The following is a 25,386-nucleotide window of genomic DNA, read 5'->3' as shown; positions in this document are numbered from 1 at the left end:
GAGTCAGACCTCTGAGCCCTGACCCCTTGACTCTCTGATTCTTAGCTCTTTGACTTTCATAACATGATGGATAATATAGGTGAGACCATTTATTGAAATATACCAAAGACCATAACATCCCAAACAAGCAACAGTGAAAAGGTATAATACAAGGTTTATTGATACGTGCTGTTTCTGAGTTGCATAAATCCACAAATAATCAATGAGAATGTAAAATCATTTTAAAATTACTTCTCAGGTTCTAAGATAATTACAGTAGGGTATATGAAGATCAATCTAAAGATACTAGCCCAAACTCCTGGCTTTCTAAAGCTTTCACTTGAGTTTTTGATCTTGGCCATTCTGATGGGTGTAAGGTGAAATCTCAGGGTCGTTTTGATTTGAATTTCCCTGATGGCTAATTATGTTGAGCATTTCTTTAAGTGTTTCTCTGCCATTCGATCATCCTCCATTGAGAATTCTCTGTTTAGCTCTGTTCCCCATTTTTCAATTCAATTACTTGCTTTGTTGCTTTTCAACTTCTTTAGTTCTTTATATATACTGGCTATTAGCCCTTTGTCAGATAAAGGGTTGGTGAAGATCTTTTCCCAATCTGTGGGCTGTTGTTTTGTTTTGATGTGGTGTCCTTTGCTTTACAGAAACTTTTCAGTTTCATGAGGTCCCATTTATTGATTGCTGGGAGCCAAAGCTGTTTATTGAAGCCAAAGCAAATTAATGAGCCAAAGCCATTTAGTGGAGCCAATGCCAATTAGTGGAAAAGTTACCAACAGCTGCACTAGGACCCTAGGTCATGGGTGATAGATTTATGTGAGAACATCTGCTCGTTAGTTTTGGAGCATCCTTGAGATATCTTCAGGAAACATTCTTAGGGCATCTTGCAGGTGAGGTATATCAAACCATAAAGCACTCTTGCTATCTTCTGCAGCAGTAAGTAAGCCTTCCCCCCTTTTCTGCCTTCTCCCTATACAGTTGTGCAAAAATTTCTAATAAAGGAGGCTTTCATCAGACAAACAGACTTAGCCTCATTCTTTGTGTCTCTTTGCCCCACTTCATTCTTTCTACCTCCCATTTAGTAACCCTTTGAACTCCCGCAGGTTGGGATGATTGATTGTTGCTCTTAGAGCCTGTGCTGTTGGTGTTCTGTTCAGGAAGTTGTCTTCTTGTACCAATGAGTTCTAGGGTATTCCCCACTTATTCCTCTAACTGATTTAATATGTCTGGTTTTATGTTGAGGTCTTTGATCCACTTGGACTTTAGTTTTGTGCAGGGTGATAAGTATGGATCTATGTGCATTTTTCTACATGTAGACATCCAGTTACACCAGCAGCATTTTTTGAAGATGCTATCTTTTTTCCATTGTATGGTTTTGGCATCTTTGTCAAAGATCGGTTGTGCATAAGTGTGTGGGTTTATTTCTGTATTTTCTGTTTGGTTCCATTGATCTACCATTCTGTTTCTATGCTAGTACCATGCAGTTTTTATTACTGATGCTCTATAGTACAGCTTAAGATCAGGGATGGAGATACCTCCAGAAAGTCTTTTATTGTAGAGGATTGTTTTAGCAATTCTGAGCTTCTTGTTATTCCATAGGAAGTTGAGAATTTTTCTTTCAAGGTCTGTAAAGAATTAGGGTGGTAATTTGCTGGGAATTTCATTGAATCTGTAGATTGCTTTTGGTAAGATGCCCATTTTTATTATATTAATCCTGCCAAGCCATGAGCATGAGAGATCTTTCCATCTTCTCACATCTTCTTCTAATTCTTTCTTCATGGACTTGAAATTTTTTTCTTACAAGTCTTTGACTTGCTTGTCTAGGGTTACACCAAGGTACTTTATGTCATGCAATTAAGGAGTGATACCCTGGATCCAATTTTCATATAAACATTGCTTTTATTATTTGAGAGCAGATGAAGAAAAAGGCAGGATGGAGCTCCTTCCTTAAGTCTTCTTGTCCTGACTAGCATAAGATTATGGGTTTTATATGTTCTTTGAAATCATAGATAACAGAGATACAGAGGAGTTAGCCCGATATAATGAATTGTTATCCCATTAGTCCCAGTCTTTCTAGCCAATCTGACATTCTGTACTAGATAAATGATTTGACACTATAGAGGTTCACTCGTGCCTTCTTTGTCTCAGGAGAGTCATGAAGAAATAGGAGTGCACTTTGAGGACTGAGAATCCTCAACAGGAAATCATGAGTTCAGAGGGTTGACATGGAAAAAAAAAGCTATCTGTGGAAACTTTTAAATATTGGAAGAAAGGTGTATGGTTTGTGCTTACTTATCTCTGCCCTTGATGTTTCTAAAGTACGGCAAGATTATATCCTGGCTAACATTGTTTACCACCACACAGTACAAAGATGCCTTTGAGTTAAGTTCTTAGGAATATTTGCTGTCTGGTGTGTTCATTTGTGATGGGTGGATTTTGTTACTTAACAGCAATACCGAGCCTATGTGGCCTTCCCAGACTTCTTCCGTGACTCCACTGAGCTGTGGTGGAAGAAGGAGATTAAAGAACTGCACAACAACCCTGGGAATCCAGCAAAGAGCTTGAAGTTTGATGGCCTGTGGATTGTAAGTGTGTGTATGTCTGTGTATTCATGGATAGGAGTAGTGTTTTTGGTGTAGTCAAGAAAATGATAATAATTCCGGAAGACTGTGGGCATGCTAGCCTGTACTTCCTTGGCAGAGAGTTGTGTAGTTCTGGTTCTTCTTCGTGCTTAGGTCCTCTGAAATGCCACTGCAAATCTTCTGGGGTGATTACTGGAAGCTTGCCTGATCTGAAGTGCTAAATTGTACTTTCCGGCCAGTTTCTCCCCCCTCCTCCAGACAATGGTGGTTCTCCCAGGGAGGGATTTCTAGGGATCCCTAGAGGTTGGCTACTTTATACATTACTTTTTTCTTGTCTCTGACAGGATGTATCTTTATGTGTAAACCATATCTCTGACATTTGTAGGATATGAATGAACCTTCCAGCTTTGTGAACGGGGCCGTTCCCTCTGGCTGCAGTGATGCTACTCTGAACCACCCTCCCTACATGCCACGTAAGGACCCTGTACTTCTCCCTGCTGAGCAGTGGCTGGAAAGATGAGCTCTGCTGGAGTCCAGCAGCTACAATTACTTCACCATCAAGGGAAGGACCTCATTCATGCTGTGCTCTATGAGGCCACAGACAAAACCACATCAAACACATGGTGTGCGCGTGTGTGTGTGCTCCAGAACCTGCACCTGTTGGCAGATTTCAATAGTCAGTACAGGAAGCATCCAACAGTGATAGTAGGTGCAAGCATTCTAACAGATCAATTTGTTAGTTCTTCAGATTTATGCTTTATTCTCTGTAGAAATGTATGTGCTATCAATTATTATAAAATAAGGGCTTCCCTTTTTCAGGAAGTTGAGGAAATGTAGAGTTGTAGTATTTATGTATTGTTTCTATAATTCATTGTATGAGTTGTGTGTCCTTCCACTGTTATGTGGTGTTTCTAAATCTTAATTTTCTATGCCAAGGTTTAGAAAACCCTATATCAGGGATTCAGTTCTCACAGGAATTATAGGAAATGATTTGTACATCAAAATCCAGCTCAGGGGTGTTCCACAGTAAGTGTGTGATAACTCGATTTCTTTCTCACAACACACATTTTTTATGTGGACTTAGTATCTAAGACCCTTGTAGGAATGCTATAGCTCAGGGCTAAGCAGTGCTCTCATGCTCCTAGGGAAAAGGAAATGTCCAGGCACACCTTTTCATTTTCTTATACAGATATTAGAAAACAGAGGAAAGGTCAGCAGTGAGCAGAATCAGAACTGCCTTTCATTCTTAAATCTTCCCTCAGGTGTGGAAGCCAGGGACAGGGGCCTGAGCAGCAAGACGCTGTGCATGGAGAGCGAGCAGATCCTTCCCGATGGCTCCCGCCTGCGCCACTATGACGTGCACAGCCTGTACGGGTGGTCCCAGACCAGACCCACCTACGAGTGAGTGGCACACTTTTCTGTAGTTGGCACTATCAGGGGGATGGCCAGTGGCTGGTGTAACTACTCTGTGTTTCCTTCTATTTTCCATTCTAGAGCTTGAGAAGAACTCAGTGTTTAATTGTCTAGAGCAGTGGTTCTCAGCCTTCCTAAGACTGTGACTTTTAATGCAGTTCCTCATGTTGTGGTGACCCCACCCATTATGAATTGCAGTATAAATATATATCTGATATTTCTGATGGTCCTAGGCAACCCCAAAGGGGTTGACCCACAGGTTGAGAGCTGCAGGCCTAGAACATCTTATTTCTTAACTGAAGAGTACTTGAGCATGGAGACAGCTCTTTGGTTATGACTGGGAATGCAAGTTTCATCACTGAGAAACTAATCATTCTTTTGAGGACTGCTTGCATAGGGGTGTGAGAAAGTACTATACAATGGAGCTAGCAGATGATGTGATGTGTTAGTCATAAGGTGTAAAGGTAAACAGGGTGCTGTGATCTATTTTCTTTTAAAGTGGATCATGGATATTGAGATTTTAGCCATTCTTGTTCTATGATCAAAGAATAGTCTACTGAATTAGCATAGTCCCAATGGGCGACCTCAGTAAATAATACAATTTATACAATTGCAGACTAGTAAATTTTAATTCATCAATTATAGAAAACCAAATGCCAAAAAGATAAGTAGATAGACCTTATGATTGCTTAACATTTGGGGACAGTGCAATGGGTTTAGCACATGGTGAAGTTGTTAGCCAACCGCTGTGAAAAGGCATCAGTATTGTTGTCTCTATCAGCCCTAAACCCCCTAAGTCCCAGGGTTGCAGTTGAGAAGATCTGATCTGGGCCTTCCCTTGCCCTGCACTGAAATTATTTTCCTATTTTCCCAACCAGAGCTGTGCAGGAGGTGACAGGAGAGAGAGGGATCGTCATCACCCGCTCCACATTCCCCTCTTCTGGACGCTGGGCAGGACACTGGCTGGGAGACAACACAGCTGCCTGGGACCAGCTGGGGAAATCCATCATTGGTGTGTGGGCTGTGCCCAGGGCTTCTGCAGACAGGGCTGGGAGTAGGGTCCTTGGCGAAGGGGGAGGAGGCAGAGGATGAGTGCCTGTCCTGACCCTGCTGCACCTCTCATTGCAGGCATGATGGAGTTCAGCCTCTTTGGCATTTCCTATGTAAGTGTCCTTTGCATGCTCCTCCTCCCTAGCAGGGTGGCAGGGTCTCAGAGAAAAGCAGCAAGAGCTCACCTTGTTCCTTGTTGTTTCAGACTGGGGCAGACATCTGTGGGTTCTTCCAAGATGCTGAATATGAGATGTGTGTTCGCTGGATGCAGCTGGGTGCCTTTTACCCCTTCTCCAGGAACCACAACACCATTGGGACCAGGGTAGGCTGTCAGCTCTCTCCCCTATACTTTGTCACTGGGAATACCATCCCAGTGGTGTTCTGAGAACATCCCTTCTGTCTTCGTTCCTTGGGGAGTTCTTCAAAGCCATTAAGCCGCCTTCTTATAAGCTATATTCTCCAATATTATTTTGATGATTCCATATATTTACAAAGCATTTTTGATATATTACATAAAGAATATCTTATGGAGTCATAAGATATTGGCTGTTTTACAAGTACTAAGAATGTTCTTTTTTTTTTTTTTAAGGGTCTTCAACTATATGAATTTCTTTTTTCTCTTTTTAAAATTTTTTGAGTTTTTAAAATTTATTAATTTATATATTTGTTTATTAAAATTCATTCACTTTGTATCCCTGCTGCATCTCCCTCCTCATCTCCTCTCATTCCCTCCCACCCACCCTCTTTTCCCCCTGTTTCCTTTCCCTAGTCCCCTGACAGGGGAGGATCTCTTCCCCTTCTATCTGATCCTATCCTTTCAGGTCTCATCAATGCTGGCTGCATCATCTTCCTCTGTGGCCTGGCAAGGCTATGTTCCCAATGGGGACATGATCAAAGAGTCTGTTATTAAATTCATGTGAGAGACAGCCCCTGTACCCCTTACTAGGGTACCCATTTGGAAACAGAGCAGCCAATAGGCTTTCTTTGAACAGTGGTTCTAGGTCCTCTCCATGCATGGTCCTTTGTTGGAGAATCAGTTTCTGCAGGCCCTCTTGGGTCCAGGTGATTTGGCTCTGTTTTTGCCCTGGTGGAGTTCCTGTCCCCTCCAGGTCTTTCTATCTCCCTGTTCTTCCATAAGGATTCTGGCACTGTGCCCAAAATTTGCCTATGAGTCTCAGTATCTCCTTTGATACCCTGGTGGGAATGGTCTTTTAGAGGTCTTCTGTTGAAGGCTTCTGTCCTGTTCCTTATCTTTTCCTACTTCTGATGTCTATCCTGTTTGCCATTCTGAATGAGGATTAAACATCTTCCCTAAGGTCCCCCTTGTTGTTTAGCTTCTTTAAGGCTATAGATTTTAGTTCATCTTTCCTATATCACATGGCTAATATCCACTTATAAGTGAGTATATATCATATACCATATGTGTCTTTCTGCTTCTGGATTACTTCACTCAGGATGATCTTTTCTATTTCCCACCATTTGCCTTCAAATTTCATGATTTCCTTGTTTTTAATTGCTGAATAGTATTCCATTGTGTAAATGCACTATACTTTCTGTATCCATTCCTCTGTTGAGGGATATCTAAGTTGTTTCCAGATTCTGGCTATTATGAATAGAGCTGCCATGAATATGGTTGAGCAAATGTACTTACTGAATGATGAGGCATATTTTGGGTATATGCCTAGAAGTGTTATAGCAGGATCTTGAGGTAGCAGTACTCCTATTCTGAAGAAGTACAAGACTGATTTCCAAAGTGGTTGGACAAGTTTACATTCCCCCAGCAATGGAAGAGTGTTCACTTTACATCCTTGTTGTAGCCCTATCCCTCCTCCTCTACCAGCCCCTTTTCCCATCTCTCCTTTGCCTCAGAAAAGAGGAGCTTTCTTTCCCATCTAGCCCAGCTCAACAAGTTGTATCAGGACTGAGTATGTTCTCTTCCCTTATGGCCTGGCAAGGCAGTTCCACCAGGGGAAAGTGATAAAAAAAATCTGTCAAGTAAGTCTGTGTCTGATGCAGTCCCCACTTTCCTGACTAGAGGACACACGTGAGACCTAAGCTGCCCATTTGCTACATCTTTGTAGGGGTCTAGATCCTGTCATGCATGGTCCTTGGTTGATGCTTCAGTCTCAGCAAATCCCTCTGGGCCTTGGTTAATTGGCTCTGTTGGTCTTCTTGTGGAGCTTCTGTCACCTTCCAGTCCTTTTATCTTTCCTCCTACATTTCCACAAGACTCCCTAAGCATTTCCCAGTGTTTGGCTGTGAGTCTCAGCATCTGTTCTGAGGTGCTTCTGGGTAGTGCCTCTCAGTGGACAACTCTGTTAGGCCCCTCTCTTTAGATCTCACATGTTTTGAGTTCAGTTGAGTAAAAACATTTGGGATAAACTTTCCAAGACCATAAGTCCCTTGAAAGTTCCAGCTATGCTCTGAACAGTCCTTTTCTTTTTCTGTAGAGACAAGACCCTGTCTCCTGGGATAATGCCTTTGAGAATATTTCCAGAAGTGTGCTGCAGACCAGATACACCCTCCTGCCATATCTCTACACCTTGATGTACAAGGCCCACACAGAGGGCAGTACAGTTGTGCGGCCTCTTCTCCATGAGTGAGTTTTGAGCAGGAATCCTATTGACCAATGGATGACTCATTCACACTGCTGGATGGGAGATGGATAGTGTAACTTCTTTCTCATTGAAGGCATCAGTTTCTTTTGTTATGAGATCTCTCAGCAGAGAGCATACTTCATTCTCCCTTAAAGCTGATTTTTAAATAGATAGAAGGTACTTACACAGAAGGTACATTTTGTAACAAAATAAAAATTTAAATATAAGAGACAAAAATACAGTTTCTTTTTTATTTGGACATGCAAAGACCATCTTATCTTGTGTAGTTTATGTAGACAAAATTTATTAATATCACTAAAGTGGATGTTCCATGGGGGAGTTTGAGGGATGAGATCTATCCCTGTATTTAAAATGTGCTATGCTGAAGAAAAATGGAGATATTTTATAGAGCCAGAGTGGCTGAATACCTTGTGAAGTGTGAGAAAACTGGCTTGTAGGGGAGTCTGGTCTATATGACCTGATTAAAATAGAACAAAGATACTGCTGTGTACAGCAGCATTTCTGGCTTGAGTCTAGGAGTTCTTCAGTATCTTAGCATGGGGCCTTGTTGGGATCTGACACCTCAATTCCTCTTTCTAGATTTGTGTCAGACCGAGAGACCTGGAACATAGACAAACAGTTTCTGCTGGGTCCAGCCTTCCTAGTCAGCCCTGTGCTGGAGCCTGTGAGTATGGGGGGCTTTGACGGTAGAAGCATCTTTTACCATCTGTCATGCTGAGCAAGTATGGAGAAGAGAAGTCCTATGTGTCGAGAATCCCAGGGTCTTCTCATTCCAACTTTTCTTTTTCTTCCTTCTTGTAACTGAGCCAAGAAATAAAAAAACAAAACAAAAAAAACAAAAACAAAACTATACAGACAATTAAGGTGAAGTAAGGCCACCCATGATGCCAAGGGGGCCGGAGAAGGCTATTCTCTCACTGCAGAAAGTTTAACTCCTGATCCTGATAACATGGACTCAACATAAAATCCTCATTCAAATGTTTCCTCACGTGTGTTTTATCTTTTCTTTACATAAGCCCACAACTATTGGCAAGGTGGAGACAGAAAGTTCTCTCTTTCCAGTTATGGACAGAACTGTAACAAATCTTTTTTCTTCTACCCATTCCTGTTCCACCAATTTTTCTTAAAACTGTGAAGAATCAGCCCTAAATTCTAGTAACTTTCTCAGCAGAATCAAGCAACCACTTGGAGGGTTACCCTCAAATTATCTCTCTCTCTAGTTACCCAAACAATTCTGCTCCATGGGACACTGAAGCAAACAATAGCCTTATATTATATTTGAAAGTATAGGATTTCCCTTATTTAGTATAAGGAGCTTAGGTGCAGACTGTGCTTAAAAATTCACTGTAAGCAGTCAGTTCTTTCACCATGAAAGCAGAGATTGTTGGGAGAACTGCTTTGCAGCAGTTGCAACCTCATTGCTGCTGGATAGATCTTCACTTCCTCATGTAAGGGGACCTATAAACAGCTAACGTCTTTTTTTTTTATTTAACTTTCTTTGATAATAATTGGGTTTCTGATTAAAGACTGGCTATTTAGTATTACTCAGACCTTACTATACCTAGAATTTTTCTTTTGCTGCATAGCCAAACATGAGTGTCTGTCTTGCTAGAATTGAACTAGGATGTTTTTGTAAGGAAAGGGTGATTCAAGTTTACATTCCAAGGGACTTTATAGGGGCTGTTGGTTAGGAAATTTTTCATTTGAAAAGAGTAGAAGGAAGTGGCCTCCCTGTTATTGCTGATCTCAGGATAGTGAAACTCAAGGCTATCAATTCTGTTCTAACTTCTTTTCTACATTACAGTGGTCCCTCTTTTCCAGACAAGAGGAACTGACACCTTGTTTGTGTTTAATTTCAGAATGCCAGAACTGTTAATGCATATTTTCCCAATGCTCGCTGGTATGACTACTACACAGTAAGTTTTCTAAATGTTCTTTATACAAGCTGACAACAGTAGAGTACGATTTTTGTTCTAACATCAGACCAAGCCTCAATGTCTCTCTTTTTTATTGAAATTTGCTTTTTTTTTTATAATTTATTCACTTTACATTCTGATTGTAGTCCCCTCCCGGTCCCACCCTCCCTCCCTCTTCCTCCCTATTCTCCTCCCTGGCAGAGTCTGTCTCTGACAGAGCTTAGAAGCCAGAGCTTAATTCTTAGGGAAGGATAAAAGGAAAGGAGCATCCTTGTCCTCTAACTAGCCCATCTCTTCTGACTTTCTGAGGAGAGCAAAAAGCAGGAAGATCAGAAGCAGGGCTATGCACTACCCTCTCTTATTCAAGCACAGTGCAGTGGATCTCGACAACATCTCAACAAGTGCAAAGGAGTTTCTCCATTCTAGCACTGAGTTATTTTGTTTTCCTTCTTCTCAGTTGCTGGCTGGTTTCTCTTAAGTATGAGAATGCACCAACATTCAACTGTGTGCTTTCAATCCAGCCCTAGGGCCCTGGAGGGAGGGAACAGCTATTTTCCTTAAGTGACCTTCACATGGTCTTGAATGCGCATGTTGACTGTCCTATACTTTAACAGTCCTGAATGTGTCGGAGCTTATACTGGAGTTAAGCAGGGGGCCACTCAGAGCCCATGGTATAAGGAGGGCCCTCACTGTAATGGAAGCCTTGCTTTTCCTTGGACCTGTGAGTGTGTACACCTTCACATCTGTACCCTAGGCATATTGGTAAACTACTGGAGTTCTAGGCTTGTCCAGATCTCTGCTGAGTTCTAGGATTTGGAATGCTGGGTACTTTTCCATTTGGGGTTAACAATGTAATGATGAACCAATGATTGCTTTTCAAAAACTTTTATGAAAACGCAGTGTGGAATGTAGAGATGGTGTGTTACTGTCCTTTAGTGGGAAGAAACAATACTGTTTAACGTTAAAAAGGATAGGATCAGACTGCTGAGTACCATGACTCAAGCACAGCTTCATGGTAGACTGTGGAAGGGGAACTGCTTGGATTCATTGATTCTGGGCTGTAGTATACTAATTGAATGTCCCCATGAAATTTGGTACCAGTATGGTGGCTTTTTTGGAGCAGAGGATAACAAGATTGCCAAAAATAGATGAATCATCTCAAGTAGGGAAAAACGCACTCTAGCCTTACTACAAGTAATTATTTGATTCAAGCCAGCAACCCACCAATGGTACTAACACCAAGAAGTCCTGCCATAGTTGAGAAAATATAAAAGGAGCTGAGGTTTATGACTCAAGTCAGAGTACAAGTCTCAGGTGTGAAGCAGTATTAAACTTCACATGTGGCAGGATAAGGACTACCACATGAGGAAGATAAGGATGTCACATGAGGCAAGGCAAACGTGTCGGAGAAGATATATATTCAAAGATAAAGCCACGAAAGTACATCTTTAGGGTGTTTCCTATGGAGCAGGTGGATGCAGAAGGTAGAGCCGGTGTGTGTTGAATGGTGGGGACCAGGAGACAAGTTCAGAAGGTGGCTTGGATTTCTGCTGAGCTCACTGCTCAGGGATGTGTGCATCTCTCATCATCTTTCCTCCTTCTCCCACAGGGGGTAGATATTCAGGCAAAAGGGCAGTGGAAGATCTTGCAAGCCCCTCTTGAGCACATTAATCTTCACATCCGTGGTGGCTACATTTTGCCCTGGCAGGAGCCAGCCATGAACACCCAGTTAAGGTGAATGGTGGAAGGGTGGGATTAGGGTTCTGCTTTGTATAGCAGTGAGCATGTGTGGAGAAAGGCGCCTCATGCCTTGAGTGAAGTCTGAGAGTATTTCCATTGAATTTTCTTTTTTCTATTTTTTTTTTTTTGCATTTTTTGTATTTGAACTTTTTAAAAATTCCAGACTCTGAATATTTTTTATCAGCTATTTTAGGTCAAAGTATGTGAAACTGCAGGTTTAAGAAGTGACACTTACATTAATGTAAGTTAAAATGGAGGTAGTCATAATTCATACTTTTGGAATCTTCAACTCTTTCCTTAAGAGCAAACCATTGCTGGAAATAATTTAACCTGTGACAACTGATACCAGAGGCTGCTTTACCTTAAAGTAGACCTTAAGAGGTCTTGACCTAAGTTTCTATGTGAGTTATCAATCACTAACATCAAGTAAAAGCTTGCTGCATGCCTATGACTAGGCCAGGTTTATTTGTTTTTGTTTTTATTTTTTTGAGGCCAGTTTTAAGAGCTTTGTTTCATGATTTTCTAATTCTCTTTATTAATGAGAAACAAAATCATTTGAGTTGTTGTCTCCATTCCTCAGATGAAGAAGGGGGGTCTTTATTAAACTATATGATTCACTGAGTCACAGGCCCAGGAAGAGGACAGACATGCATTCATGAAATACATATGGTCCTGATATCAGGCTCAAAACCCATTGGTCCTCTATGTGTTTTAGGCAATAGTTCATGAAGAGCCTAAAAGGAAAGGAAGCCTCGGGAAAGAAAGAAGCCAGTTATGTGCTTTTAATTTAAGAGCCTCATTGGGAAATTATCCTGGATGCTTTGGTGAAGTCATCCATTTGGGACATGCCATGGTCCAGCTCTATCTGCATGCATATAGAGCCTGTTCTTGGAGTTTTCTTACATGAGAAGCCACTCTCCACCTTAGGAAACATTTCATTTTGCTCCTTTGTTCCTGTGAAACCTGCTGGCCTGTGACTGTGACTGTTTTTACTAACGTGTCTCTCCCTTCCCACCACAGCCGTCAGAAATTCATAGGCCTCAAGGCTGCCTTGAATGATGAGGGACTTGCTGAGGGCTGGCTTTTCTGGGATGATGGGAAGAGCATTGGTAAGTAGAGGCTGGCTGGGGTTCCTTACCACACTATGGGTGAGGTTCCCGCTCTTCAGCTGAGATACACTTTCATGAGATTTATGCACATTCTCCAATTACATGAGACAATGCTAAATGTGCTACTTTTGTGAGGGGCTATCCATCACAAGTTTATGGGTGCTGGTAACCTCGCAGGAGGATGATTCAACTACTCTTTACTGCACAGTAGAACTTGTAGCCACAAGGAGCTTCTGCTGCTCAGTGCAGCTTCAGGCACGGGTGTTAATGGACACTCAAGGGCGTCTGAGGTACTGAAGTTTATTTAATATATATTCATTTAAATTTACACAGCTAAATTTTTATGGCGCTTTCTGCCTTGGGCAACACAGTTCTAGGGAGAGCCAGTGGTTCATGGAGGAATGGAGAGTAAATAAGGAAGAGGCCAGCACTGGGGAGGCAGTGAGAGGGAGCCCGGAGAGGAGCTGGTTCCCAGCAACCTGACTTCTTCATCAGTTCCACCAAACAGCCAAATACCACGCTTTCCCAGATTTTTTTTTTTTTTATGTTTCCTAGAGATCACATTAAAAAACCACCCATTATTATCCAAGATAAAGCAAGGCACAGTGTATTGACATGTGTGGATGTGTGCTTCTAGCCAAAGAAATCTGGAAATTCTGAGGTGACTAGGAAGATCTTGAGAATAGTAGACTGTGAGAAAGTGACTTGAGGTAGGGTTAGGTGATTTTTATGAGGTAACTACTGGACAAGTGCATTTACTGCTCATTCAAACATGTGTGTCCATTTGGGGGAAAGGTATAGAACCTAATTAATTTCCATAGAGAGAACTTCCATTACAAAATCAAACTCAATGTAATGAAGAAGAACAAAACAAAAATACCCCCAAGTTTCAGCTAAGACAAATCAGTAATTAGAAGCCTATTACACAGGCCCAGTTCACATCTGACCCTTTGTCTGTTTGCAGATACAACAAAACGGTACTACTTGGGCAGGTTTTTCATCAACCAGGTGAGTGTGACTGCCACCATGAAGGGACAGTAGGCTTCTGCTATCTTGGCAGATGAGGTCGTGGTTCTCCCTATCTGAGAACATAAGGTACTGACTCAGGCTGTCTCATCAATGTTTCACATTTATGCCTAAAACAAAACAAAACAAAACAAAAGAACAAAACTGAATTGATTTTGATATTTGTTCTTTTCTGTTTTATTTTTAATTTGACAGAATACATTGCAGCAACAAGGCATTTTTAACAATTACATCACCGGCACGGCACCTTTGCACCTAGGCTACATTGAAATCTGGGGATTGGGCAGTGTTTCCATTGCTAGCGTGAGGATTTCTTGGAACAACTTTGATGAAATCGTCTACCATGACTACAACCCCACAACGCAGGTTTGTGACTACTGGAAAACGCAGTGATGTTGCCCAAGCCTAGAAAGCTTTGTGCAATGCCTGTCCAACTACTGTGTTCAGTGTCAGCTGTGGACAGTGTCGAGAAAGAGCAAAACACGTGGTTTGTCATGTGGAACTGAAAATCTGGTTGTTTACTTTCCATATCTACTATCTTTCTGAAAACCTAAGTGAAACTTGTCTCTCATTGTGTCTCAGAAACCAAATTCTCAAACAGCTTAAACTATTGTATTTTGTCAAATGTCAGGTATTATCAACTACCCTGAAAAGAGTTGGTCCACTCCCTAGAGTGCCACAGAAAAATAACAAGAAAAGAAAAGAAAACAACAAAACAATTCTTTCCTCTCCCTTATGTTTTCCATTTAAATTTATAGAAAACTTTTGAAAATTTCCATAGGTGTAGAGTTTTATCTCAATATTTTAATATTTTAAATGATATTACAGAGTAAACTGTTAGGTAGAGACACACAATTACTGAGTATACAAGTAAATTTGAATATAAAGAGGTGTTTACAATATGTTAACCTCATTAGCTGTAGATTAGTATCACTTTTTATTGGTTCTTTGAAAGTCTTAATCTATTAATCTCTTTCTCCAGCTTTTCCCAGATCCACCCACCCTTCCCTGCTCGCCCAACTTTTGTGTCCTGTCTATGTACCTATGTATATATTTATGTATGTATGTATGTATGTATGTGTGTGTGTGTGTGCCTACCTATATACCTATCTACTTAGGTACCTACCTACTGAAACCCTAATTAAGGCACTGTATTTTCCAGATACAATAAGGCACGTGCACACGTACTCTCAGATATTGTGACAGCATGCATAAGATCTGCACATACTTATGCCTTATTGTGCCTGGGAAATACAGTGTCTTAGCTGGGTTTCAGTTGCTGTGACAAAACACAATGACCAAAAGAAACTTGATTAGAAAAGGGTTTATTTCAGTATACTCCATCATAATGAATGGTCACACTCCCTCATAAATGAATGCAGAGCAGGAGCTCAAGGCAGGAACCTAGATGCTAAGGCCCTGGAGGACTGCTCCTCTCTGGCTTGCTCCTCATGGAGGACTCAGAACTCACAACAACCTACGAATGGGTGGCATTGCCTACAATGGACTAGGCTCTCTTCTATCAATCATTAAGTAATTGCTCCATGGATTTATCCACAGGCCAATCTGGCAGAGGTATTTTCTCATTTGAGGTTCCCTCCTCTCAGATGACTTTATTTTATGTCAAGTTGACAAAAAAACTAGCTAGTCATCACACATACTTTCTTTGAATCATCTTTCATCTCTGGTTCTTAAAAACATTCTGCCCCCCCCCATTCCACATAAATTACTGAACCTTGAGAGGAGGGGTGTGTTAGACATTCCATTTAGGGAAAGTGATCAAAAAGCTGTCAAGTAAGTCTGTGTCTGATGCAGTCCCCACTTTCCTGACTAGAGGACACACATGAGACCTAAGCTGCCCATTTGATTGGAAGTCTCTAATTCTGTGCTCAGTGATAAACTGCGGGTCTCTGTGTTAATTACTATCTAGTAATGTACATTTGCAGAATAATAGTACTGGGTTTTGTCCCGGGCCTATAAGCTGTCTAGTCACAGGTTCTTGACATCATTGACAGTGTCGTGTTGTGTATGAATTCATGATGATGAATTGGGCCTTAAATTAAAAAAAGTAGGGCTGGAGGGATGGCTCAGTGGTTAAGAGCACTGTCTGCCCTTCCAAAGGTCATGAGTTCAATTCCCAGCAACCGCATGGTGGCTCACAACCATCTATAATGTGAACTGATTCCCTCTTCTGGCAGGTGTAAATGCAGATAGAACACTCATATACATAAAAAAAATAAAAAAATTAAAAAAAGTAGTAGTTACACCTGTGATATCAATGCCATTATTGTACTAGTCAGCATATCTCGGGGGGTAGGTCATTATTGTAGATAATAGGGTTCACAGGTGGCTGAAACTGAGGATTGCTTTTTTCCTCTGCCAGCATGCACAGCATTTTCAATCTCCATGAAAGCTCACAGGTTACAGTTTGAAAAAAAAAAAAGATTTCTCAGCAATTACCACAGGAAAACCACTTATATTGAGATAGTGCTATGATATAAAACATTAGAATCCTTATTAAAGAACATGGACATGAGCGTACTCAAACATTTTGAGGTTTAACAGACCCAAGATCTGAGTTTAAGGCCTGACTTACTCTTATGAGTTACATATGACTGATCATAATAAATAAGGTATAGAAACCAAGTAATAGTACTATCATTAAGATTATTTATAAAACATAACCTACCACCACACCTAGGACACAACTGAGTACTCAGCAATTCTTCTCACTTGATCCATATATATATATATATATATATATATATATATATACACACATATACCATTATATATATAGTAATACATAAATACATGCATGATGTATAAAATATTATATATATATACCATTTTAGGATATATCACATCTTCTTCAGAGAAGCATAGCTCTTGGTCCAAAATGTTCATAATAAAATAAAATAAAATAAAATAAAATAAAATAAAATACCATAACTAATATGTAATGTTTATTTTTATATTTCATCAAATTGTTTTGATATATTTTTATTTTTGTGTTCTTATTGTTTTATTAATTATTATTTACAATAGTTAAGTATGATGAGAATCACTTAAGACAGTTCTTCTACCCTACCAATCACACTGTGATTCAACATTTCCTGAAAATCCTAAAGATCAATCTAGGGTTCTATGAATGCTGTGCAAGCACTGTAGAGATGGAGCTCAGCTTCTCAACAAAAATATTTAGCTACACACAAAATGTCATGTGTAGGCTCTACCAATTTCTCTGCTCCTGTTACAAATAAGATGAATTTTTGAAGTCAAAAGCTAAAATCTAACACTGCTATATGTATTAGATTAATATAATACTTATTTTTAAATATTTTCAATTAAGTTATATTCTAAAAAGAATAAAATAAACAGATTTTAAGAATGAAAAAAAGCCTTACACTTTTGTCTGATGTTTTCTCTCAAGATACTAAACCCATATTAGACAGTTTTTAACCCAGTGTTTTCTTAATCTTTTTCTATGTTCCTTCCTGAAACACTCTTTGAATGGTTTGCAGTCCATACATTCATATTAACAATGATGTTTCACACTGTGTAAACAATAGCAATCATGCTATGATGTGGGTCCAGCTTGTAGTAATTTGAGAATTCTTAATTACACACACACATTCTCATCCCATGAAACTTAAAATTGCACCTTAGGATTCACACAGTATTTCAGTCCCAAGACCTGTTACCCTGTGCTGTGGTAAATGAGAGCATTTCTTCCCATGATACATTCTCTCTCTCCCTCTACTTCCCCTCCCATCTCCTGTGTGTGTGTGTGTGTCCTAAGAAAAAAGTTTTTCTTCAGTTTTATAATTTTAAAATGTCTTCTTATACTGTGGTTTTCTTGTCAACCACCTTTAACAAGATCTTTTAAAGAACTTTCCCTTATTCTGTTGTGAACAAGTTACAACTTGCTCATATGATGACCAGGTCCCTGGAAAGTGTTTGCCATAAGAAAGTAGAAATGTTAGACTTCTTAGGCAATCGAGAAGACAGCATTGGACTTCCCAGGCAATGGGTGAGTGCTCTGAGGAGACAGCAGAAGATTAAGTAAAAGGAGAGCCAGCACCACATCAGAAGAGTGACAGACACAGTCCCATTTTCAGTTGCATGTGCATTTGTTCTCAGGGATTATGAGTGGAATCATCCCTATCACAGAACAATCATTCTACTCTGAGGATTAGGGACCATCCTCCTCAGCTGAAAAGAAAATAGTTGGCATTAAGGCTATGTGGCTCAATGACGTGCACCCTATTTGTTTATGTACAGAAAAGTTTAGACAACAAATGTTCAATACATTTCTTGTTTGTTTGTTCCAACAGATATTAAGTGTTAATGTGACCGACAAAAGAATCAGCCTGCATGCTTTCAAATCACTGACATGGAACTCTTCATAAATGTTCAGAGCAGGATACTATGAAAAGATTTGAACTACTTATACTTCATCATTATTTAATTATTGTGTATCACCAATTGTTTCATTCTCAGTTTGGCTACAATATTTTATGGATTTTTTTGTATAACTCCCAAAGATATATTTCTGGTCATGTTAATGTATCTATATAATGAGTATGGTATATATGGTTCATCATATATCATTCATTGAAAATGTGAAGATGAAAGTGGTCCATGATGAAGTGTATTTGTGTGTGTATGTGTGTGTGTGTGTGTAGGGGATCCCAATGTTTTCATAAAGATACAACAAAATTCAGAAATCTTGTCATGGCAGCTGCTGATTGAAGCTAATCAGAACATAAAGAAGCATGCAGAAGGAACTTCTGTGAGTTGGTACGGCAGAAGGAGAATGATATGCTGAGAGTATGATGGAGGAGGAAGGGAAAGAACACAGGAAGGATTCGGGGAAGATGTGAGGCAATGGTAGGCAAGAGCAACAGTCATGCTCACAAGTGGTAGCCTTGTGTGCTACCACTCAAAAGAGACAAGGAAAACAGAAGGAAAGAGATGGGGAGCTTGGGGAAGTGACAAGCATGCAGGAAGATGATGAGAAGGAGACTTAAGCAGGTAGAGCTGAAGGGAGGAGTTGGATGTACAAGATGATTTTTTTTCCAAAGGAGTGAGCATTTAAGTGTATAAATGTTGTTTCTTGACCATATCTTATGTACATAACAACAGTTCACAAAACATACATGGCTTACATACCACAAAGAATAAAGCAAGTGACTTTACAAGAGATTCTAAATGTTGTGATGTCTGTTTGTGGTAACTTTACTCTGGCATCAGGCCTCCTGGTGGTCAGAACACTCAGGTGAACTTGTCTCTCTTGTTCCCCATGGTATTAGAGCTCCTGCAGCCCAGTACAGGAATAGATTATGGCTTCTAATCAGCCACCTTCTAGTACATATCTGTAGTGGCTCTCCAAGCTTTGAATATTGTTTAAGAATCATAGCAGTTGCTATACTTGGTAAAATATCAACTCTGACAGTGGAAGATACAATGGAAGAAATCGATGTATCTGTCAAAGAAAACGTTAAATCCAAAAAATTTCTGACATAGACCGTCAAAGAAATCCAAGACAATATGAAAAGACAAAACCTAAGAATAATAGGTATAGAGGAAAAAGAAGACTCCCTTCTCCAAGGCCCAGAAAATATTTTCAACAAAATCATTGAAGAAAATTTCCTCAACTTAAAGGAGAGACCAATAAGAATACAAGAGGCCTATAGAACACCCAATAAATTAGACCAGAAAAGAAAATTCTTCCACCACATAATAATCAAACAGTAAGTATACAGAACAAAGAAAAAATACTAAAAGCTGCAAGAGAAAAAGGCCAAGTAACATATAATGGCAAACCCATTAGAATCACACCTGACTTTTCAACAGAGACTATGAAAGCCAGAAGGGCCTGGATGGATATCATGCAGACCCTAAGAGAACACAGATGTCAGCCCAGGCTACTATACCCAGCAAAACTCTCAGTCCTCATAGACGGAGAAAACAAGATATTCAATGACAAAAACAAATTTCAACAATACCTACAAACAAATCCAGCATTACAGAAGACACTAGAAGGGAAAATACAACCCAAGAAAACTAGCTATATCCAAGAAAACACAGGAAATAAATAACCCCACTACAGTAAAACAAAAAGCAACCAAGCACACAACCGTATGACCACAGCCAACATCAAATTCAAAGGATCTAACAGCCACTGGTCATTAATCTCTCTCAATATTATTGGACTTCTCCAATAAAAAGACACAGACTAACAGAATGGATGTGTAAACAAAACCCAGCAATCTGTTGTATACAAGAAACACACCTAAGTCACAAAGATAGACATTACCTGAGAATAAAGGGATGGAAGACGGCTTTCCAAGCAAATGGATGTACCCCATTTTTTAATTGGATTACTTGATTTGTTGCTGTTTAACTTCTTGAGTTCTTTATATATACTGGACATTAACCTTCTGTCAGATAGAGGGTTGGTGAAGATCTTTTCCCAATCTCTAGGCAGTGGTTTTGTTCTGATGACAGTGTCCTTTGCTTTACAGAAGCTTTTCAGTTTCATGAGGTCCCATTTGTTGATTGTTGCTCTTAGAGCTTGTGCTGGTGGTGTTCTGTTCAGGAAGTTGTCTTCTGTGCCAATGAGTTCAAAGCTATTCCCCACTTTTTCTTCTAACAAGTTTAGTGTGTCTGGTTTTATATTGAGATCTTTGATCCGCTTGGATTTTAGTTTTGTGCAGGGTGATAAGTATAGTTCTATGTGCATTTTTCTGCATGTAGACATCCAGTTAGACCAGCACCATTTGTTGAAGATGCTGCCTTTTTTCCATTGTATGGTTTTGGCATCTTTGTCAAAGATCAGGTGTCCATAAGTATGTGGATTTATTTTGGTGTCTTCTATTTGATTCCATTGATCCACTAGTCAGTTTCTATACCAGTACCATGCAGTTTTTATTATTGTTTCTCTATAGTACAGCTTGAGATCAGGGATGGAGATACCTCCAGATGATCATTTATTGTAGAGGAGTGTTTTAGCAATTCTGGGTTTCTTGTTATTTCTTATGAAGTTGAGAATTTTTCTTTCAATATCTGTAAAGAATTGTGTTGATAATTTGATAGGAATTGCAATGAACCTGTATATTGCTTTCGGTAAGATGGCCATTTTTACTATATTAATCCTGCCAAGCCATGAGCATGGGAGATCTTTCCATCTTCTGATATCTTCTTTTGATATCTTCTTCTAATTCTTTCTTCAGAAACTGGAATTTTTTTTCACACAAGTCTTTGACTTGCTTGGTTAGGTTCACACCAAGGTACTTTATGTCCTTTGTGGCTATTGTGAAGGGTGTTTTTTCCTTAATTTCTTTAGAAGGATGTTTTAAAATGCATCAGAAAGGACATCATAAAGAAAATATTACATAAACACATACAGAGGATTCCAAACGCCAGTGTCTCTTGTCTCTTAAATTTACTTTTGTTGTATATACTTATGGTATAGAACATAATATTTTGATGATTGTATAATATAGAATAGCTATACATATAAGCCAGCCACAATTTTCACAATGTCACATCTTTATCATTTTTTTTTCTTGGTGTGGTGACAGTACTTAAAATTTGTTCTCAGAAATGCTTAAGTATGAAATATGTTTTTCAACTTCAGAAGTCTCACAAGGACATATAAAATTCTCCTGTCAAGTTAGAGATGTTCTTAGCAGCTCTGGAAAGTGTCAGAGGGGAGCAGGGTCTGTGATTTCCTTGGTTTCTGTCTAGGGCAGAACAGCATATCTCTGAGTATAGGCCTGTGCCCAGCACTCCTAGTGCAAGGACTAGGGTCACTAGTTAGACATTTTGTGCTACTTTCATTCAAATAAGGAGCAATCACTAAATGGAGGCGGGAGACATGGTTAAATGTCTTTGTGTCTCTCTGGGACAAATTTCTTGATTTTCAAAATGGTGGTGATAGCTGTGAAGTTGTACTCAACTCCTTTCAGTTTCTTAGGGTGGGGTAGAGATAGATTCACAGCATTTTGCATTCTCTACTCGTTTGAAGTGGTTTTTTTTATATTTTTATTGGTTATTTGGGAATTTCACATCATGAACTCCAAGCACACTCTCTTCCAACTCTTCCCAGATCTTCCTTCCACTCCTGTGATTCCCCACCTCAAAAAAAATGAAAACAAACAAACAAACAGTTTAATTTATGTTATCCATATGCTCACTGCAGCATGGACAAGCTCTTGGTGGCCAGCTCCTTAAAGCAAACTGAATTCTTCTCCACCTGAAGTCCCAACAGAGGCCATTAAGGGTGGAAAGCTACACTTCACCATCCTTACCACAATTTTTAGGAGTTCTCTTTGGTGTCATTGTCCAGAACGTTACTTTTTTAGGGTGGTGGGGTAGGGGTAGGAGTTGTCACAGAAGACTTCCACATGCCTCTTTTTCAACTGTGAGCATACAGTCATCAATACCCTTTACAGTGGTGAGTGGGAGAATGGATCATGGACTTCCACATGGTTTCTGGAGACAGCCCAGACTGTAGACATCCACATGGTCTCCTGTGTCAACATGTGCCATGGAGTTCAGCATGGCCTCTTGAGGTGTTACAAACCATTGACATCAACCCAGGCCTCTGCTGCAGTAGGGGCAAGGCCCAGACATGGCCTTTGATGATAGACTCCCTGGACATCAGCATGGTCTCAGGTGATGGCCTTTGTCCTTACCTCAGGCCAGGGACATCAACATGGATCCTGGCTGCTAGAGAACCAAAATATCCATATGAATCCCGGGCTTCAACACTGCCTTGGGCAGTAGATCACAGATACCAATGTGGCCTCCAGAGGCAGCACGGACCATAACAGGCTTCTGAGGAGGTACAATAAAAAAAAAAAACAAAAAAAAAAAACTGTTCTTTATTTTAGATACCCTGTCAGTGTTCAGAACCCGGGTGACCATGGGACTGGGCAGTGTGTGACACCATCCTGTTAGCCCTACTCAGCAACAACATGTTCCATCCATCTGCAGAATCTCTCATACCTGTCACAGCCATCAGGTCTCTGCTCTGCCTCCACCACTCTCCCACCACTCTGCTCTTTGATCTTCCCCACCTCTCCATTGAATATTTGTTCATTGTAGTGACATTGGTGTGTGTGTATGTGTGTGTGAGTGTGTGTGTGTATGTATGATCCAGCAGCTTTGCATGATAGTATTTGTTGCAATTAGTTATTGGCCTGGTTCAAGGGTTCTGGTTTCTGAAGCACCATAAATACCATAAATACCATGAAAAATACCATGTTGTAGACTTGTTTCAGACATCCCACTTTTGCCAGGTGATCCTGAAGTTCTGTTTCTGCAGGACCAGCTCCTTTACACATGCCAGCAGACATTCAAAAGGGAAAATACTTTCTTGGTAATTTTATGAAAACAGTTTGAGTCAAGTTCAACTTGAAAAGGTCTCAGGGACCCCAGAGGCTGCCATGAGAACTACTTTCACAGAGCTATGGTCACCCGAGGTTTTCCCAGGATATATGGCCCTCCACATTCAGTTACTGGTCAGCTATTAAGGGAAAGTTCTTACATTTTGACATATTTCTTCTCCAAATCACAAAATTTTACTTTACTTCTTTGTTTGTTTGTTTTTGTTTTGTTTTTGTGACAAGGTTTCTCTGTGTAACAGCCTTGGCTGTCCTGGTACTTGCTTTGTACACCAGGTTAGCCTCAAATACTTTACTTTCTTACAGCTAATTTAGTTTCTTCTTCTGTTGCTGTGATAAAATTCTCTGACAAAATCAGCTAGATTTTAGAAAGTATAGATTTTAGAAGTTAGAAAGTATCTATTTTGGTTTCAAGGAAGAGAAGGTAAAGGAACAAGAGCCCCCTTGTGTCCACAGTCGGGAAGCTGTGAAGAACAAATGCTCATATTCACCTATCTCCCTCCTTCTCTGAGGATCCAGAATCGAGCTCAGGGAACGGAGCCACTCACTGTTAGTGTGAACCTTTCAACGTAGTTAACCAAATCGATATAATCCCTCACAGGTATGATTATAGACTCAAGAATCCCTCACAGATGTTCCTGGACACCTGTCTCCTTGGCCATTGAACATCCTGCCAAACTGACAATTACCATGATCACAATAAATTAGTCAAAAAAAAAAATCTTAGACTGTTTCACTTAAAGAAAAAAAATGTATTCCTTCTTTTGCTAGTGTTCCATTAACTGCCTTATATCCAACAAAGACAAGGTTTACTGTCCTTGGTGAATATCATCAGTTTCACCAACATTCATTTCTCTTGTCTTTCTAGCTGAATCACTGAGAGTTTTGCATTGGCTTTTGGGGTTGATGCTCTGAAAGAGTTTCTGACCTGATGATTCCAATCACCAGCTTGTTCCCACAACTGCTCAGTACATGCCCAAAGGCAACTGACAGCTGGGAGATGCCAGATAACATGCTTGTCTTCTCCTTCCTAGAAATTCCAGTAACTTTTCATGGAGTCAGTTCCGCATATCATCCAATATCTTCTGGTTGCTAGATCCACTGAAAGCTGAATCTAGTTCATTGGCAATTAGTAAGTACATTATAGATTAGTGCAGATTGTGTGTCACCACTACAGCATGAATAATGTCATACACATGCACTCTGGGGAATAAAGAAGGAACAATAGGAAAAAAAAAACAGGAAGAACTTGAGTAACAATAAATCTCTTTTCTTGAACTTTGGCCACTGTATTTTCCAATTTGAATTGAGATCTAGGTGCACTTCTCTCTGACAAAGGCTAGCTTATACTGAAACAAAGATAAGGTAAATATGTCTTCCTTCCTGAGGCAAAAATCATTAAGGTGAGAAATTCTTTGAGCATAAGAACATCTTTTGAAGGTGCTGAGCCATTGAGGAATGAGAAGGATTTACCAGAGATGTATGACTACTTCACGCTTATTCACTTTCTACTTTAATGGTGTGTTTATTGTTTGGAACAATTAGGAGGTAGGGAGAAAATCAGCGCAGTCGTTAAGAGCGCTTGTTGCTCTTTGTGGAGGATCCAGGTTTGGTTCTCAGCATCTACACAGTGGCTCACAAACAGCCATGAGTAATGATAGGGGAACTGACACCTTCTTGTGGCCTCTAGCCTCTCAATCTGTGCGTTGAGACCCCTTTGGGGGTGTGAGGGTTGCAAATAAACCTTTTACAGGAGTTGTTTAAGGCTATCAGAAAACACAGGTATTTATATTACAATTTGTAACAGTAGCAAAACTATACTTATGAAATAGCAATGAAATAATTTTCTATCTTGGGGCCACCACAGCATGAAGAACTATCTTAAAAGGTTGCAGCATTAGGAAGGTTGAGAAACACTGCTCTACGGTAACCTAGCACATGCTTGGCGCACATACACAAATGCAGGCAAAACAGTCATGCACATATAAAATAAAATAAATCTGGAGAAATTCAAATAATTATGGAGAAAGTGTATTTGATTTAATGAAATATGGAATGCAAACAACTTTAGGAGTCAGAAACAAAGTGACAGGGCATGAGCAATCGATTCTCTTTTCAATTAAGTCAACAGATGGCTAGATAGTAACAGAAAATTAGGGCCATGTTATGGATTTCAAGCTCTGGAGATAAGCATGGAAAAGATGGGCAGAATCTTCCTTTTTTGTGCATTCTTTGAGTTCAATGTGCAGACAAGTGAGCATCATATAGTGTGACAAGCAAAGTAATTGGACATGAACAAGACCACAAAGGAGGAACAGCCACTCGGACAAACAAAAGTACTAAACTCACCTTCCCTATTTATTACAAGTGTTTCTGCCTCCCCGTCTCAGGGAGAGCGAGGACTCTTTAACTGTCTGTTGGGAAACACATGCCTGTGTTCCAATTGCTCCCAGTTTTATAGGGCAGTAAATCAATTGTGGCAAAAGTTGGCTCTATGAGACCTTTGCTCCCAGCTCCATCTGAAT

General features: G+C 40.0%; 1 protein-coding gene across 4 annotated transcripts in view; it reads left to right on the top strand.

Annotated features, from left to right (window-relative positions):
* Positions 1–18,653, top strand: part of Mgam (maltase-glucoamylase) — a 132,705-nt gene extending 114,052 nt beyond the window's left edge. For all 4 annotated transcript variants that reach the window (XM_060380124.1, XM_060380128.1, XM_060380125.1 and 1 more), the window contains 14 exons: positions 2,442–2,576; positions 2,959–3,046; positions 3,836–3,974; positions 4,865–4,998; positions 5,115–5,149; positions 5,242–5,358; positions 7,487–7,635; positions 8,234–8,318; positions 9,514–9,570; positions 11,180–11,304; positions 12,331–12,419; positions 13,384–13,427; positions 13,641–13,811; positions 17,783–18,653. In XM_060380124.1, coding sequence (XP_060236107.1) covers positions 2,442–2,576; positions 2,959–3,046; positions 3,836–3,974; positions 4,865–4,998; positions 5,115–5,149; positions 5,242–5,358; positions 7,487–7,635; positions 8,234–8,318; positions 9,514–9,570; positions 11,180–11,304; positions 12,331–12,419; positions 13,384–13,427; positions 13,641–13,811; positions 17,783–17,857 — 1,443 coding nt within the window. In that variant the 3' untranslated portion in view covers positions 17,858–18,653. The remainder of the gene's footprint in view (positions 1–2,441; positions 2,577–2,958; positions 3,047–3,835; positions 3,975–4,864; positions 4,999–5,114; positions 5,150–5,241; positions 5,359–7,486; positions 7,636–8,233; positions 8,319–9,513; positions 9,571–11,179; positions 11,305–12,330; positions 12,420–13,383; positions 13,428–13,640; positions 13,812–17,782) is intronic.
* Positions 18,654–25,386: the final 6,733 nt, after the last annotated feature.

Source organism: Meriones unguiculatus, chromosome 3 (genome assembly GCF_030254825.1).
Source record: "Meriones unguiculatus strain TT.TT164.6M chromosome 3, Bangor_MerUng_6.1, whole genome shotgun sequence".
NCBI classification, from domain to species: Eukaryota; Metazoa; Chordata; class Mammalia; order Rodentia; family Muridae; genus Meriones; species Meriones unguiculatus.
Note: the sequence above shows the minus strand (reverse complement) of the source record. Positions and strands in the feature narration are given on the sequence as shown.